Source organism: Typopeltis vanoorti, chromosome 14, assembly GCF_054136105.1.
Source record: "Typopeltis vanoorti isolate ZY-2024b chromosome 14, IOZ_Tvanoo_1.0, whole genome shotgun sequence".
NCBI lineage: Eukaryota > Metazoa > Arthropoda > Arachnida > Uropygi > Thelyphonidae > Typopeltis > Typopeltis vanoorti.
Genome location: NC_143562.1, coordinates 95994423 through 96011376, shown reverse-complemented (window position 1 = coordinate 96011376; position 16954 = coordinate 95994423). Strand labels below are relative to the sequence as shown.

Below are 16954 nucleotides of genomic sequence, written 5' to 3'. Positions count from 1 at the left end.
ATAGGCTTTTGTGCCAACAAAGTATTGTAGACCATGAAATATACCATTCACAAATGAAACTGAAAGGCTTCCCATGTTACTTAAAACCAACCTCAATCCAGTGCCTGATTACTGCTTACTTTCTGAACACAGAAGTGTTTCCAACACCTGGTTATGCTATGCCACAATGATTTGTCAAACAGGTAGATCATGACAAGACACTTGAATTCAGCAAATCAAAAAGACTAATATGTTTTGCTATACAGTCACTGGTGCCATTTTGGAAATTCAATGACAAAATATAAATTTAAATTCGAAACATTCAAATTGCTCCAATGCCATTAGTGTACATTTGAAACAAAAATTATAAAAAAACATTTTCCCATATTCCCTGAATATGTGTTGAGCTCAAGGACCTGTCATGGATAAGTAATATACAAATTTCACCTAATAAGGTTTCACATAAACCTAACTAATCCTGTGATAGGGCAATCAATTCTGGCTGGATAGAATGGTATGTATATCATGATGTGTTCTATACTAAGTTTATTTTGCCAAATGAAAAAAAAAACCCAAGCATCCTGAAGGGGAGGAACCCTACTACCATAAATATATGCAACTGACTAACATATTCACTTGACAAACTGTTAAGTTCTCTATGTCTCAAGAAAAGATTTGAACTCGGGCATTTCCAAAGACCTGACAGCAATGATATTCAGAGAATCTTATACTTAAGTGTTTAAAATGAGTAAATGCACCCAATTAAGATACAGGAAAGTACACTATACACCAGAGTACTAAATCAGGGTTTTCCTGAAGGAATTTATTTTTATTTTTATACACGAGCCTGTTACATTACAAAAATAGATTACTATGTTCAGTCACATAACATTTAATTAATATATTTTAATTTTTGGTCACCGAGTCATCTTTATCCAAGGGGCAACAACACTGACAAGCTATGCCCAAGCTGCATAAATATTTGGATTGACAGTTAACTCAAATAAAACTAAAATACAAATATATTACAAGGTTCCATCATTATAGTCCACAACCAATTAGATTCTTGTAGATAAGCTTGTACGTTGGTTATGACTTTAAATTTTTCGGGAAATGACGACGTATACTAAAATATTAATCAAAAAACTTTAAAATCAATACCTTCCAATATTTCAGCTATGTTACACTGCCATCTTCTGGGAACATAAAAGTATGTTATGTGCATGCAGGCACTAACAACGAGCAGATGAGACTGAAGAAGGCAACTGCCGTTGGTCCTACAGCTGCAAGGGACCTGGTCTACTCCAGGGAGGTCTAGGGGAAGTGGCTGGTCTTTGGTTGAGTGGATAAGGGATGCCAATTTTTTTTTTATGTGGTTTGTAACAGGTAGTCAGGTCATACTTTTTTAGGATTTTTGTGAGCTTTTCAAACATGCCCCGGATATACAGAATGGTAATGGATTTAGTGTAATCTCTGTCAAGAAGGGGGGGGGGGGGGAAGGTTGTGGTTAACTGGTTTTAATATTTTCTGGATTTTTTGGGGGGTTGTAGCCAATGGATACAACCCCCCAAAAAATCCAGAAAATATTAATACTAGTTAACCACAACCCCCCCCCCCCCACACACACACACACTTCTTAACAGAGATTACACTAAATCTATCACCATATCTATCAGTCGGGCCTGGCTGACCATGCTTTGGTTACCCCTGCAACAGGATCAACTGGAAGAAAAAAGTACTGCACAGAAGCTTTTACAAGTCAGAGAGACTGTTCTTAGAAGCAACAGAAGCCTTGAAACATACTCTGAATCTTAACAAATATGGCTGTATAAATTTGCCTAAGATTTGGGAAACAGTCATCTTAAGACATAACTAGTACCTGCTTTCTCTGTTTTTTGTTAAACATAGAGGGTGCCTAATTAGGACTTTAGTCTGTGTTGTTGCTACAATTTTTCAAACTAGTCCCATTATTACATCATGTTGTTGTAGTCTTGCATACTGTGATTTGTACTCTGAAGATGCTGGTTATAACACCAGTGAAATATCAACAATAAGTCAATAAATAGTTATGTACTTATCTTTCTGTGTTCTGATATATTACTATCAAAATTAGTCAACATTATGTTGCCAGTTTATCAATGCCTTGAAGTGGTGTCCAAATACTGAAGCCTGACCATCTTGTGACAGTCACATTAAAAAGACAACTAAGCTAGGCATAATGATAAATTAAGTGCGCAGGACTTGCTCTTCAACTAAGAATGAAAGTTCTTATCTCATGGATACAAATATTAGTTAAAGGCTTCAGATGACAAACACTCATAAAACCACCACTCTGCTTATTGAAGGACAGAAAATGGCTTCAAGTTTCAAGCTTAGTTGCTAGAACAGAATTCCTGAATTACGTAATGATTAGCCTACCCAAAGTATCTGAATATATTTGGGGTGGGAGAGGGATCTTGACAATGTAATTTTTAATCTACATAAAATGCACATTTTATTAAAATGGTCTTTATTTGAACTAGGTTAGAAACTTTAGTATAGGTAAATTATGCATTTTTGTATATTCATACTTTAGCAATGAAGAATGTACTTTTCAATCCTTAAAAGGAAAAAGATTGCATGATCACTAAGGAGGCATCTAATTTTCTGTGATACATGAAGTACTGGCATCTCACATGGAAACTGAATAACATGATAAGAAATTTTATTTTTTATTTTTTTTACAATACTCAAATAAGCATTTAATTGCCCAGCAATTAAACAGATGAGTTACCACTACTCTGATGGGATTGTTGTCAACAAAACCATGTGACAGAACATCAAAAATGGCAAGGAAAAAAATTAACATTGATATCACTTCCTACTCTAATACTATGTAATCAGGTTTTCAGATGTAAGATTGCAATATGATCTTCTTGTACCTATGTGTTAATACAGAATCTTGCACACAGCAATGTTAATGGTGTGTAGCTCCAAAAGGTATATATCTCCTAGTCCCAGAAAGTGCTGTACCAGCTCCCATTACCTATTAACTGATTTAAAAGTCTATGTAGACCACAATAGTCAAGATGCCCAGTCAGTATTTTCTCTATACCATTGACTACACTACTGGTTTCAATTATCTGAATAATGATTATAAAGCATGTGCATAGTGCCAGTTAGCATCGGATGCAATTTAACTCTACAAATTACACAATACTCCCGATACTGAAAATACCAGCTTCTATTATCTATGATCACGTTTTTATGAATTAGAAGAAAGGGGAGGAATAATAACAAACAGTTCAGAAGAAATTACCTTCAGAAGAGGCATAATGAAATTAAACCTCTATGACAGAAAACAGAGTGAACCTTGAAAGAAAATTAAGAACATCTATTTATCACTCTTTTCTGGATAGCATCAAGCCTTCTTAGAATGAGTGGATTGGGGGATACAGTGTCAGAAATTGTGCTTGAGAAATAGTCATGAATAGATGACTGAATAGTACAGGACTTAGTTTTGGAGGTTGAAAAGGCAATGTGTGTTTGTGCCAGCAATGGCTAGAGGAGCAAGTTAGCCCAAGAATCAAAGAGAAAGGTTATAACATGCTGGCTATGTTTGGAAATCTAGGTTATCAAAATTAAGGAGAAGTGAGTTCTCTCTCTCCTGAAGGAATTCAGGAAGTACTGCAAGAAATAAAACAGAACAAAGGCTAATTTCTATTAGAAAGAATTTATATAGATTTGTGTGCATCCTGACTACAAAGGTTGGTACTGAAATTTCACAGCACTAATGGACATAATAATCCAGGAAACCCACAAGGAACAAACACGAAGCTGCAAGTCTTCTACAGGCCATCTGATGATTTCCATCATCTCATGAGGCTACCTATCATTAACATTCACAGAATGTATATGTCATGATAAGATTCAAATAAATGGCCTATTGGTTGGAGAGGCAAGAATATTCGAATTTGCCATGTGAACAAAAAGGGAGAGGGAGAAACGTATACAGAAACAAAACTTTGATTTATCAGATTTTATTAAACACCCATCAGATTAAATGTCTTTCATGCATATATTCACGAGCAGATTTCTCTGAATAAATATGGAAACAGTTACATCCATATTGTTTCTCAACATGGTTATATTCTATTTACAGGTATCCCTCGATTAACAGGGTTAATTAATCCTCGATGTTACCACGTATATCAAAATCGTGTTAATCAAATATAATCAATGGTAAAAAGTACAATTCGTCCATAATCGATTACTATACCAATAGTTCGTTTAGTATGGTACTCTTCTAGGAAAGATAGAAAAATGAATGCAAAGTAAATGTTTAATAAATACTTGTACCTACATTAGTTACTGCAATTTTATCAAAAGAAGTTATCAAGAGTCATATGAACAGTTTTAGTTTTTTTCTTATTGGCATAAATTCTACGATAACAAGCAAAATGACTCTCCAGACCTCGGTAAACAAGCATTCTTCGATTAACATCTGGAGCTATATCCATTACTTGCTGCTTAAGCGATTCTAAACTACGAAATATTCCATCCAGTTCTTTTGTTATCTCCTTTTGGAATCTCATCTTCAAATTCCATTAATTCGTTGTCATCATATGAGTTGTTCAATTTCAAGAAGATCATTGTCACTGAAATCTTTTGAATTTGAATCCAATAATTCTTTAACATCTTCTGCATCAACACCATCAAAACCAAGGGCTTCACCAATTGCAACGATTTCTTTGACCACGTTGTTCACAGGATTTTGAAAACAACCTAAGTCATTAGCGCATTCTGGCAAAAGGTTTTTCCAAACAGCTTTCATGTAGCTAGAAGACACTTGCTCCCACGAGTCATGAATGTTCTCAACTGCGTGTTTAATGATAAATTTTTTTCCAAAATTCGTGGAGCATAATCGCATTTTCTCCCATTGTTGTTTCTATCTTTGAGAATGTCTTTTTAAGAAAATAGGCTTTGACAGTTGTAATGATGGCCATGTCCATAAGTTGTAGCAATGATGTCATATTTGGTGGGGAAAATATAACTTTCACATTCTCACACAGATCATTAAGACAATTTGGATGACCAGGTGCATTATCTAAAAACAAAAGAGATTTGAAAGCTAAGTTATTTCTCTTGCAATAAGCTTCAACTGCCAGACAAAAATAAGACTTAAACCAATCTTCGAATAGACTTTGGATAACCCAAGCCTTCTGATTCGCCTGTCAAATTACAGGTAAAGAGTTCTTGTTACATCCTTTTAAAGCCCTTGGGTTCTGAGTTCGATAGATAAGCAGTGGCTTCAATTTAAAATCTCCATTAGCATTCCCTCCAAGCATAACAGTTAAGCAGTCTTTTGATACTTTATAGCCAGGCTGCTTCTTTATTTGATATAAAAGTTCTAGATGGCATCTTTTTTCCAGTTTCATCTATACTGAAAATTTGTGGTAATCTTAATCATTTTCTGCAGCTCAGCAGGAAATGTTGATGCAGCATCTTCATTGGCACTCGCAGCTTCACCTGTTATTTCACATTCTTTAGTCCAGCCCTAAATTTAAAATTTTCAAGCCAACCTTTGCTAGCTGAGAATTTTGAATTGTCTTCTTTATATTTAGTCTAGTCTTGAAAACAGGCTTAGAGCTTTGTAATTGGAATTCTCTTTTGATTGCAGTCTTCCAGCCAAATAATCAACAGATATTCCATTTCAACCATTATAGCATTCTATAATGGTTGTGCATTGCATGCTTGCAGATGTAACTTTACCTTGCTTGCAATACTCATCAGCTTTGGATAAAATAGTCCGTATTGTAGGCTTGTTAAAACCAAATTTGCTTCCGATCTTACTTTTACTTTCACCACATTTAAATCTTGTATCTAAGGTAATTACTTTCCTCTTTTTTTTTTTTTTAATCACTTAATGACCCGGCTGTGGGATTGTTCTTATTCTTTGACATGATTAATGGGCTGTAAAATTTACAAAGAATGTAATTTGCAAATACATACAGCAGAACAACTGGAGCTTGTAATACACCCACTCTTAATGCTGGCAGTGAAGTAATTGGCAGGCACTCAGGCTCTGGGAGCACGGCCGTGTGAGAGGAATGACATCATCATGTTCACGGCACGAGGCTTGCATGTTTTTGTATGGTAAATTTGAAGGTGTATTAATCAAAACTCTTGCCGTGCATATCAAAAGATTGTCACAAATAATTTCGGCGCGTTAATCAAATTCTGCGTTAAACAAGGGATACCTGTACTTGATTTTCATTAGTTTAAGTCTGCAATGGATATGACCAAGAAACATCGAAAATTAAAATTATTATTATCTGTGACACCTCCAAGGAGTCCGAAGATTCATCGCGGGAGTACACCCATTGTACAAGTCTCCGTCTCCACCACTACACCGAACCTCTACTACCAATCATCTACATCAGCGCCATCTACTGCCCACCATCACAGCTAGTAATTTTTGTCATTAAATTGCATGTGTTCTGAAGGGCCGATTTGTCTGTATGACAAATCGAAATAGATTTTTCTGTTTGAAATATTTGTCTCCGATGTCTTGATTACTTCGTTTTCTTTATTGGAAGGGCAAATGCAGGAATAAAATGGATTTACTATTGTTTGAATAGTTTTTTTTTTTTTTTTTTTTGCGGGAGACGAAGTTATTCATGTTATTAGTAATTTGTTATTCCAATTTTGATACAGCTGACCTAAACAAAACTAAAATATAAAAAAGAATAAACTTTTATGCTTTAAAATTAATATTTAGTTCTGTCATTTATGCAAATTAAAATATTGGATACTTAAAAATGTAGTATATCAGATAATGGGTATGTAGTACACAACACTAATAGCTAAGTCATCAAAGAGATCAATCTAACATGAAATTCACACAGGTTTTCTGAAGGAAGCATTTCTCATTAATATCTAAAATTACCTTAATTTTTCTAAATAAATAATAAAGCTTTTCTTCAGCATTCTATAATAATACTTCTTCCCGCAAGCAGACCTCTAATGATAATTTAAGCTAATGACAAACATCTAAGTCACTAATTCCGATCAATGTTAAATGATCAAACAGTTGAACGAACAAAAACCGGATGTTTGCAATCATGCAAATTATATCACTAAATATGTTATCACTAACCCTAAAAGTTAACCATCAATAAAGGAGAAACAACTAATTTTATTATATAAGAGGAAAATATCACAATAATTACAAAGCTGTCATTTTTGATAAACAGGACAGCTGCGGGCTGATCATGATAATAATTCAAAGATTATGAGTAAACGCCTACCTCTTGGATTATCTTACAGCCTTTAACTGGTCCTATCTGTCCGAACAGGGCTAAAATCAACTCTTCAGTAACAGATGGGTCTAAATTGCCAACGTACCTAAAGAAACGATGCAAAGACAAACGACACGTTGAATATCACATGGTTATTTCAGTCATAATAAGAGCAAACCGGTAAAGAGATAAAAATTTCTCAATATATTTCTCTTACTTACAATGTACGTGGCTGACTCTCGTTACCGATATCCTGTAAAAAATAAACATTAATCAAAAACATGCCAAATTACAAATAAAAACTCAAAAATCCATAAAAAGTTCACTACCTGATTGAACATTATGGCGTCTATACATTAAAGCAGCGAAAAACGCGTGCGCATCGCGCAGTATTATGGGAAGTTTGTCTCCCGCCACAATTTAATGGCTGCATCGACTTTCCGTATTGATATTAAATGGAAATATTACGTATTTATGAAAATCAAGCTCATATACGTTAAAAGCAGTTGGTGAGATCAGTTGGTAATATATATAAATAATAAAATATAAAATAATCTGCTTTCATGCAATGACGTATTTAAACCCACGTATACCCTTCAAAATAATCCTACTGCAAATTTTCTAACACTAACAGAAGCACTTTGTACGAAAGGAATAAAATCTACATAAACTAAATTAAACCTACTTATTACATGTATCAAAATTTATTCATTTAGATATCAAAATATAGCAGAATCAAATTAAAATCATTACATTCATCCAATGAGCAACACGCGCTTGCATCTTCTTTATGACTACAACACACTTAAACAAAAAAAAAAAATTGGTCGACACTACTACCGGAAGCCAGTAACGTGGCTATAGCTGTGCGCAGAAAGATTAAAATGTAGACTCCTCTCGGACACATTTACAATTGCGACATTTTGTATTACAATATTATATTACAAAAACCTCATTTTGCCATGCATATTTTTAAATGATCATAAAATGCACATGCTTACAAGGACAATGTATTGATTAATTTATAATTGAAGTATTATGCATTTTCTGAATTCTAATTAATGAATTAGTTTTAGTACATTTTTGGTATAATACTTGGATGAAAAAACAGTTTTAATCTGCCTAAAAGTTGTACAATTCTGTGTATTTATATTTTTTTCAGTCTTATATTCAAATCTTAACCTAAACTCAAGGTATTCAGAGACAAAGAGTTATAAAACGGTAGCTCTCATGCCGAAGGTAATATTCTCATAAGCGCTCAGGAAAATTTAATCTGCCTATGCAATTTAAAACAACGTAATATTCTTTATGCAAATAAAATACAATTCTAATTTTAAAACTATTATTCAAACTCGTTGGAGAAGTAATTTTGTTAAAAAAAAATAAAGCCTATCAAAGTGGTACCACAAAAAAGAATTATAATTAAATTAATTAACTATAGCACCATGAAATCTCTCCTAGCTCCTTGCTTGATCATCTTAATTCATTGGGCATGGTTTTATCCCTGAACAAAATAAGAGAAAAAAATTAGAAAATGAAGGGGAAAAGAAATAGAGGAAGTGCCAGATTAACTGCTACAAAGGTTTCGTCCGATTCAAAAATTGGACTTTAATACTTAATATTATTTAAGTATTAACGACAGATCTCTAATAGAGATAATGTGCTCCACTCCATGAAAACAATTTCTCACTTTGGTAATCAATAAGCTTCAAAAATTCTAGAAAACATAAGAGTCTCACTTGACTTTTTAAACTTTCTTTGCAACTTGCTTTAAGAACGATGCATCATAAGTAGTTATGTAAACTTGTAATCTAATGTTTTGATTCGATGAAAAATACGATTTTTTTTACAGTGTGTTATAAACAGTTCTGGGTGTGGAGACTTTATGTGTGGTACAGAATAGTAATAAACAATCAAAAGAATATTCATCTTGTCTTTGTTTTAACATAACTCGAAATAACTTTTACTTACTGATTCATCCTGCTTATATACACTGGGTGGATGGCTCAATATGTTCATCTGGCTAAAATTGGTGTATGAGCTCTAACTCTTTAGAACTCAAAAAAGTCTCCACATCCAGCATCTTATATGTAACAGGAAGAAGGGCATTCTGATCATTGTCAATTCGTCAACACACCTCTTGGAGAAACCATAGTATAAAAAGAAAAATTCAAGAAGAATGGAAGACCTCAAAAACCATACCTCTATTCAAAAAAGGGAACAAGGAAGATATAAAAAACTATCGTCCGCTCTGTCTCCTCTCTCATATATATATATAAAATCATGAACAGAGTAATACTGAACAGAATCCAAAACACAGTTGACGACAACTCCAGTAAAGAGCAGGCAGGATTCAAAAGAGGCTTCTCCACAATAGATCATATCCAGGTCATTTCACATCTAATAGAAAAATGCAGACAATACCGAATCCCTATATGTTTCCTCTTTATCGATTTTAAAAAAGCATTTGATACCATAGAACACAATGCAGTCATCAGTGCCTTACTGGAAATAAATTTGGACCCTACTTACATCCACATTGTAAAATAAATTAACAAAAATCAGACCACACAAATAACCCTATTTGATCGACCTATAAATATAGATATCAAGAGATGGGTCCGCCAAGGCGATGTGATCTCCCCTAATCTATTTACCAGCACTTTAGAATACATTCTGAAAAAAATAGACCTAAATGGAAGAATAAGCACAGATGGTAGAAAACTACAAATCCTTATGTTTGCCGATGATCTAGTACTGACATCCCAGAACCCAAAAGACCTAGAAGAAATGGGTGAAAAAATATACAGAAACAGCAGTAAGACAGGCTTAGAAATGAATCTAGAAAAAAAAAATGGATCAAAAACATCTACACAAGTGACAGTCACCTATGTATTAATAACATCGCTATAGAACAAGTTGACTCTTACAATTACTTAGGACAAACAATAAAAATGATGAACGATTAACTGAAGAACTAGCAAAAAGAAAGAAAGCTGCATGTCTCTCAATGAACAGACTTAAAGAAACACTTACTGATCAAAATCTTGACATCTCTGTGAAGGCAAAACTATTTTATAGTGACATTCTTCCATCACTCACATATGGATCAGAAACATGGAACATGTCAGGAAACGAAGAAGACACTCTCAGAATAACTCAGCGTGCAACAATAGAACGTAGGATTTGTAACATCAGCAAAATGGAACATGATAGAAACACGGAACTAAGAAAGAGATGAGGCATAAGAGATGTCGTAACTGCAGTATATGAAAGCAAGATGAGATGGGCTGGTCACATAGCCAGACTCACGGATAACAGATGGACATATAGAATACTCAACTGGCAACCAAGAATAAAGAGAAAACCAGGAAGACCAACTACAAGATGGGAAGATCCATTAGTGAAATCTATGGGTATAACATGGGGAGAGAGGGGCTCAAGATCGAGATCGTTGGAGGAATCTTTGTGACCTGCACTCATGGAGAAATTCTGAGTGAAACACAGTTTCATCAAGGTAATAACATAATCATCTCATAAATATCACCAATGTTAAAAATGTTTATACACTGATATAACTTTAAAACCCTTCATCTATTTAATATATACCTTATTTCAGGACTAGTTTCCCATCGAAAGCGTTTCCTCAGAAAATCTTCATTCGTTGATAGCCTAAAGCAACTCAGCAATCACTGAAGATTAAGTTGGTTGCCCATTTCTTTTCAAAAATTAGTTACTGCTAAAAGAGTTATCCTCTACTCCCTTGGGAACAAGATTTGTTACAGGATTTATTTTATCCATAGCCCATGTTATGGTCTTAGAATTGGGTCAGAAATGAAGCACTTAATCAAAGACTAGAGACCACAGATATGAGGGTTGTGAGAAAAATTAGGGGAGGGAACAGATGACATCAGTGGCAGAATCATATTAAACATGAAGACATTAAAAGGGAACTTGACGCTATTGTATTCAAGAATGTGTCGTCAGAGATAATCTAAAGAGGTATGGCCACTTAAATAGAATAGGTGAAGAAAGGTTAGCAAAATAAGTGTTTGATGGCAGGAAACAAATCCAGAGGAAGACCACCAAGTGTGGATTGGTTCAGTATTAGAATGAGAGAGAGAGAGAGAAAAACAGACTATGTGTGTGTGTGTGCGTGCGTGTGCGTGCGTGCCAAACTACTGCAAGTTCTTTCCCTCTTTCTCTTTCATTCCACCTAGTTCTACTCTGGAACAGTCTTTCGAATGGAGTTTTATTAACAATTTCATACTCCAACCATCAAATTTCGTTAAAGTGATATACAGAATGAACCTTTATGTGCGGAATTAACATGAAAATAGTTAGACGAGGATTGCTTCAGTGTGAAATTGCAGATAAATGGCGTGCAATACGATTGTTAAAAAAGTCTACTGAAATTGTATGTTACAATATAACTTCAAGTACATAATTCCATCCTTTGCTAATCTTGAAATTCGAGAGCGTTAGTTTTGTAATGGCTGTCATTGCCAATTTTCCATTTATTTCGCACAGGAAGTAGGACAGGTCGTGTAACCCCTGACTAATATCCAAATCATTCTATGCAGCCAACCCAAACCTTAACCTTGACCGTTAGCAAGTTACAAATGATTTTCTTTGGCATTCAGGGAATAGAGAGTATGAGATACTACTGTTTACATTATGTGGTCCCTAATCCTAGCACTATATATTATTGTAGAAAATAGTGTGAGTTCTCCGGTCGATTTTGATGCGTTTTAGTGTTAAAAACCAAAGTGTTCTGCAAGAAAACCCATGGGCCTATGCTAAGATACTCTGAATAAAAAAACTTATAAACATTTTCTCTAGACTAGAATCGGACTTATAATGTTCTGCCTGTTGCTATAGGAACAAACATCATTTCCAGAAGGATGCTACAGAATATATTATATTATATATAATTAATCCTAATGATCATTTTATATAGGTACCAATTCTGTAAAATTAGGGTTAAATTTTGTTTTACAGTTAGATGTTACTTCATTTTTGTTAGTGGATATGGCATTAGAAATCTATTTATATCTAGAGGAACACATTTAGCCTTGCAATAACTACTAAAATATGGTATTAACTAGTTTGAGAGCAGCTATGCATCGTGCCTCTTATTGTATACTAGTGGAACAGGTAAGATGTCCTGTAGAATTGTATTAAGTTACTAGAGGTTTTTAACAGACTTCACTACGATAGAGGTCTACTGTAGTGACGAAATTTCTTCTGAAATTACTGTAGACATGAGAATAAGCTAACGGGTCTGAGGTAAGCTAAGTTTTCCTTGGCAGTAAGCTATAGACAATGTAAATACTTGCTTCATTCTCCTCCAACTTTTTTTTTTCTCAAGGGAGTCGGCTGCACTCCTGAAATCCCAACTTTTTTGCTTTTGCAATCAGCAGGTTACCTTAATCGGTATCAACCGATGTTGTCTCACCGTCACGTTTCAGAAGCCATCGTCACAATTCAGTATAAATGCAGCGCTAGACAACACAGGAACGAAAACACAGTGTACTACTTTCATTTTCTTATGTAATTAGTAATTATAGCAGACACTATTTTGGGTGGTTTATATAAAGAATTCAGAGACTCTATACAATGCAGTCCATATAGAAAAAAAAATAAAAATGCTGACGCATTTTAGTTCCATATAGGGTATAGGAGAGGCCGTTTTAGAAATATTAACTTTAGGAGACGGGAGAAGCAGTTCAGTGTTCACGGGAGCAAATTAGAGAAAGCTGGCCCAAGACTATCACTAATTATAAACGGAAACTACTGAAGGGATGGCTGCCAGGGGCCGACATCTCGTGATCGCAAATCCTAACACTGTATTTATTGTTTAAAATGGTTTTGTTATATGGTCGTTTAGTTTAAGGAGAAAAAACCGCGCTTGATCAGGCAACAGATTGAATACTCGGAAACCCGTCAAAGAGAGGAAATCCTTCTAGATGGCGATCAGAATCCAACCTAGACCGTTCTTTGAGGGGATCTAGTGCTGCAGAGCGAAACGCTATTCCCGTTTAGCTAAAATCTCAATGTGCATTATACGCACAGAAAACTACAAGGAGTTTTAGATGAAAATTTGTATTGCACACTGTTTCCGTCTTTTTATTGAACAACTATGAAAGATGGAATAGTCAAGCAGTTACTAGCATTTTCGAAAAGGGTAAAAGAAAACTACAACAATGACATCAGCCAATACTGGGAAACTGCCATGAAAATATAAAAGGGCCGTAAATCAGAAGTAATGCATGCTGGTCTTGAAAACAGCAGGATTTCAAGCAACTAGGATTAACAGTGAAAGAATAATAAGAATAAGAAAAAAAAATAGAATTATTTAAGAGACAGAGAGAGAGAGAGGGCGGAAAAGAGTGAGGCATTCAGTTTCTTTCATTAACTACTTCTAGGGCCATCAATCGTTTTCGGAAGGAATTTTTCCTGACAACCCCGAATATGAGAATTGTATGCGATGTGGAGTTGACATGGAATTCATCGTATTAGCCTACAACAAGCAGGGTAATGAATGCAAATTGACTAAACATTCAGGAGGTGGAAGAGGCTGAGGGCATAATGTTTCTACAAGAAAATATTATAATAATAATAATTATTATTATTATTATTATCTGTGTACCTCCATAAAGTGCAAATACTCATTGTGGGAGATCAAAATTATCTATACATTCTACTAATACCTATCCCTGTTCACATTAACGAACAAAGCACCCATAACTAATCTAACAAACTATTCCACTCATCTACAACTGTCCAAGCAAAAAATCTAGTCACAACACCCCACCAACCACATCTTTATTCAAATTCCAGGGATGGCTTCTTATTTTGGCCCTTCTAGCCAAGTACTGGAGGCACCAAAACATGAGATGTTTCTTTTGGACACATTGAAAGGATGGAAGGACGACTTCTCAGAACAGTATAGAAGGTAAACTTCCTGGAAAAAGAGGAAGGGTTAGACCATCGATGGATGGTTGGTGTATGTGGAGTGACTGATCTTCAGAAAGTTGAAACCTCTAGAAACGCATACAACGGGTCTGCATGGCGAGAAGAGGTGTGGATCCAAGCATCGGAGTGACCATGCAGCATCTATGGATGTTTAATGACAGAAGAATCCAAGGGTTGAAACATTTTCGTTGCATCAAGCCTATAAAATCCTTTTTTTCTATTTTTCATTTTTCTATCATATTCCTTCTTTTTCTCCTAACAACCACTTCTGCAATCCTGACACAATCAATCTATCTTCATACGGAACATTCCACAGACCACTCACCATCTTGGTCACTCTGAAAATGAGTGACGGTTCATAAAAGAAGGAAAATGATATATTTCCTAACAGATATGAATATTATCTGAAATAGATGATAGTGACACAAGATGCTTCATTCTACAAAATTCTTGTTGTTAAAGTTATTCATAATTAGGAAATTAGAGAGGAAACGGTCCATTATGAGACTAAATATAAGACGAGAGAAGAAACTGAAAAACTAACCATCGAAAGTAAAATGAAGAGGTGTAGGACTCTTGAGCAGGCCTTGGAAATGTCATCATGGCCCAAAAATTTCATCAAACGTCTTTGTTCTTTGCACAATGATGAATGGCAAGGAGATATGTTGTAAAGAAAGAAGTAGAATAGACGTGGAGTATCTCGAGTAAAAAAGGACACCAAGTTTTTTGGAGGTTGGAGAGTTTACAGACTTCATGTGTTTGCTAAGAACAAGCTACAGTTGCACATCAGTGCAAGATCCATATGATGCTAACATGCAATCTAAAGTAAAATTGCAACAAACAAGATAGGCTTGTTGTTAATATCGGAGTTCACGGGTATCCTCAATACACTAAGTCAGGGCTATCCAACCTTTGGTAATCCGAGGGCCGTATCATAATGCGCATCTGGTAATTTGATGAGCAGCAGCTGAACAAACGAACAACACTAATTGCGCGCTCACGCTCCCCATGAGTGGGTAGAGCATGCGCGTTGGAACAAAACAGCAGAAGAACGCTACTTTGACACATATAATGTTTGAAAAACACGTGAGTATATATAGTGATGCAAAAACACCAAATAAAATTACCAACATTGCTATTATCGATTAGTGACAGAATTAAAATATGTAACACACATTCGATTCAAACTGTAATTTTATTTTTTTGGCTCGTGAAAATTAAAATCCACCATCGGGCCGCATGCGACCCGCGGGCAGTGTTTTGGATAGCCCTGCACTAAGTAATGGGAAAATGTCAAGGTAATAAAAGTTTAAAATAACAGTTATAGACTATCTTAAAGCTTAGCATGTTTATGAGTTGCAACGTTTATCAAATGAAAATATTAAAACGGTAACTGAGTGTATTATCATTAACAAATTTAAGTAGGATTTCTTGTTAGTGATAAAAAGAAATCATGTATAAGCAGACCAGCACAAGCAAAGGAATAGGGTCCAGAGGTACTCGGCACTAGTCAGGAAATTAGAAGAAACCTTTGCCCTGATTCTTCTTTGAAGCTGATTCATTTGACCATGACAACTAGGGCATTTGACAGATTGGAAAATGGTGAACTTATTGCAAAAAGTTGAAATTACTCCCTCAGCGTCCTCAACAGTTTCCTCAATCATTCCATGCCTTACATATCTGCAGGGGAGCCTACTGCGATGACCTCCGGAAATTCTTTTCCTTTCCTTGATCTGACTCTTGTTTCCACTCAACTGACCTTAACACCTGCTCTGAAAGATTCATAGAAATAATGTCACTGGTATAAAACATTCATCCTCTATTCAACCCATAATCAACATCTATTTTCCAAGCCTTCTACCAACTGAAAATGTGTCAAAGCAGTCAAAGAAAAATGCAGCTTGCTTCTGTATCTTGAATCAAGAATACCAGCTTCGTATTCTGCTTATACTATAGCACGCACTACATGCAAATCAGTAACCAGAAGATTCAAATCTGAATGCATAAAGGCCACTAATAGAAAACTTGCCTCCTGCTCAAATGGAAACCGCGCCTTCCAGCTGATTCCTAAGACCTTTCGACGCAACTTCGGCTCTTCTGCACGTCCAACTCTGTCTCATCCGGAGAAAGATGGCACCACTGTTACTTCACCCAAAGATAAAGCAGACCTCCTGGAACCACTCTTCCTCAAACTCCTGCATAGATGATCAAGAGAAATCACTGCCTAGTATAACGGAATCCATATAGTTTTGCGATATAAAGTCATCAGAAAACTACTAAATAACGTGTATACAAAACGTATTTTGGTCCTGATGGTAGCCCCCAATTGTTTTCAAACACTGTGCTCCAGAGCTAACACTCGTCCTGCATCGTCCTTGTAATTTATTATAGATATTTAGTACTTATCCCCAATACATCGAAGCAATCTTTTATCCACCATATTCCAAAAAAGGGTGGTAGAAGACTACCGACCGATTAGAATCCGCTCTGTCTTCTCCAAAATAAAGGAAAAAGTCATCAATAGCCAAATACGCCACTACTTAGAGGCCCAACAGTACGAATTCTGCCATTCAAAATCCACAGCTGACTAAGTAGATTACATTACCACCCTCCACTGGACACATACCATGGAAATTTACGCAGAAACTGTAACTATCGTCCTTGATATTTCCAAAACTTTCGACCGTGTGTGGCATCGAGGCCTGCTAAACAAATTA

The 16954-nt window shown here is 35.4% G+C and overlaps 1 protein-coding gene across 3 annotated transcripts in view; it reads right to left on the bottom strand.

Annotated features, from left to right (window-relative positions):
• The window catches only part of LOC150099782 (nucleolysin TIAR-like), a 287990-nt gene extending 279879 nt beyond the window's left edge, over positions 1 to 8111 (bottom strand). For 2 of the 3 annotated variants that reach the window (XM_090403564.1, XM_090403566.1), the window contains exons 1-3: positions 8013 to 8111; positions 7481 to 7512; positions 7269 to 7365 (exon numbers count right to left, since the gene is read on the bottom strand). In XM_090403564.1, the coding sequence (XP_090259690.1) occupies positions 7269 to 7365; positions 7481 to 7512; positions 8013 to 8042 (159 nt within the window). In that variant the 5' untranslated portion in view covers positions 8043 to 8111. Of the gene's footprint in view, positions 1 to 7268; positions 7366 to 7480; positions 7513 to 7588; positions 7616 to 8012 lie in introns of those variants that run through there. The other variant, XM_090403565.1, reaches the window with a different exon arrangement.
• Positions 8112 to 16954: the final 8843 nt, after the last annotated feature.